Source organism: Diadema setosum, chromosome 13, assembly GCF_964275005.1.
Source record: "Diadema setosum chromosome 13, eeDiaSeto1, whole genome shotgun sequence".
NCBI lineage: Eukaryota > Metazoa > Echinodermata > Echinoidea > Diadematoida > Diadematidae > Diadema > Diadema setosum.
The window spans coordinates 25,550,323-25,552,042 of record NC_092697.1 but is presented as its reverse complement, the minus strand read 5'-3'; the positions used below and the strand labels follow the sequence as shown (position 1 = coordinate 25,552,042).

Here is a 1,720-nt window from a genome sequence, read left to right as displayed (position 1 = left end):
GGATAACATACCCATGTCAGCAGAAGAGAGCAAAGTCCACATTGGTGAAAGAGTATCATGTATCCATCCCGGATATTGAAGCTGAGAGGTCGGGACGTGCTATGCGTGCTGTATAGGCCTGGTCTGTAATACAGAGCCAATCACTTTCGCGCAACAGGTCGCAATTGCATGCTTATCCCGTGTAGCTATTGAGATGAGAAAACGCGAGCAATGGCGTCTTACATAGGTTTGAACGTTGGTGGCAAAATCTACGAGACATCTAAAACAACTCTCACCCGTCAACCTGGAAGTTTCTTCACCACGTTACTGAGTGGTTCCATTCCCAGTGCGAGAGATGACCGGGGGAACTACAGAATTGATCGCGATGGCAAAATATTCAGATACGTTCTCAATTACCTCCGGGACAACGAGCTCATTCTACCAGAAGGTTTCAACGAACTCGGCTTACTCGAACGTGAAGCAGATTTCTACCAACTCAAATCTCTCAAAGCTGACATCCAGACCTTACGAATGGCAATGCGAGGTTGCGTCGTTTCTTTGAACGTTGGGGGAACGAACTACACGACAACAAGGGAAGTTCTTTCGCATGAGCCTGACTCTGTTTTTCAGCAGATCCTCAAAGACCAAGCCACACCTGACTCAAACGGCCGGTACTTAATACCAGGTGATGGGGAACTCTTCCGCTACATACTGAAATATCTTCGGTTCGGATATCTTGCACTTCCAATTGACTTCGATTTGGCGTCGCTGGAGGATGAAGCGATATCCCTGGAGCTTGGGGTCCTCCTAGCGCTCATCATGATGTGTCGGTTACTGTTTCAAGCTGGACATGCAGCCGGGACCACGGAGAAGATCGTGGTAATGCTTGCCAGACGGGACGATTTCGTGTTGTTCTCACAAGATGAATCAATTTTGACGAGTTTTTCTAAAGCATTGCTAACAAAAAGTTCGTATTTATCTCCAAGGCATGGAATTCGAGTTACATGGATAGGAAATAATGAGGTGCTTGCGCTTCCGATTACTCTAAGCACGTCTCGGGCAGGGGAACCAATTCATGTAGAGCCGCTTGATGATCTCTTGCCCTACCCTGCGAATAGCGATGAGTTGAGGGCACTCGTGTCTAAGGTAATTGGCAAGGATCCCACCTGTCAGAAGTTTTTCACTTCCTGCTATCTTGGACAGTTTGGCTCAACCAGAGCCCTTTTCCCTGGATATGTCCCCTGGAGCCCAGCAGATATTTTACTTGTTGCCACACTCTGAATGTTGAACCTTAAGGACATGCTGATACATGTACACCTATATTTCATGGATACGAAAGTTCGAAAAAAATTACCAGTCCTATAGCAATACAGTCCAATTATTTCAGTAGGTCCAGTAAGGTAAAAATCTTGTTTTCGTCCGTAACTATATGATATATGTATAGGCCCTAGCTTGTGTTACTGGAAAAAAAAAACCCCGACAACCCCAAAATTACGACATAGACATTACAATTTGGTGTGGTGATGTAGTGCGTGGGTACAATTGATTTGTCATCCCAAGAAAGAAAGAAAAAAGCGACCGAAACATGCCATTCAAAACTAAAGGACCTTCTCGCATGGCTTCCTCACCATTTTAGATATCTAAAGAATAAACCAAAATCAAAACAAAAACAAAAAACGGGAATTACCTTCCGAATTTTGGTTTTATTCACAGGTACTCTACTGGTGCTCGAATCGGGCAT

At 44.8% G+C, this 1,720-nt stretch overlaps 1 protein-coding gene across 1 annotated transcript; it reads left to right on the top strand.

Moving 5' to 3' along the window:
- The first annotated feature begins 210 nt into the window (after window positions 1–210).
- LOC140236518 (uncharacterized) lies at window positions 211–1,260 on the top strand. Its single transcript, XM_072316442.1, has one exon. It carries the CDS (start codon window positions 211–213, stop codon window positions 1,258–1,260), a length of 1,050 nt encoding a protein of 349 aa, XP_072172543.1.
- Window positions 1,261–1,720: the final 460 nt, after the last annotated feature.

What these genes read in the sequence shown, in the direction of transcription:
- LOC140236518 (XM_072316442.1), top strand. Translation starts at nt 211, where the DNA reads ATGGCGTCTTACATAGGTTTGAACGTTGGTGGCAAAATCTACGAGACA.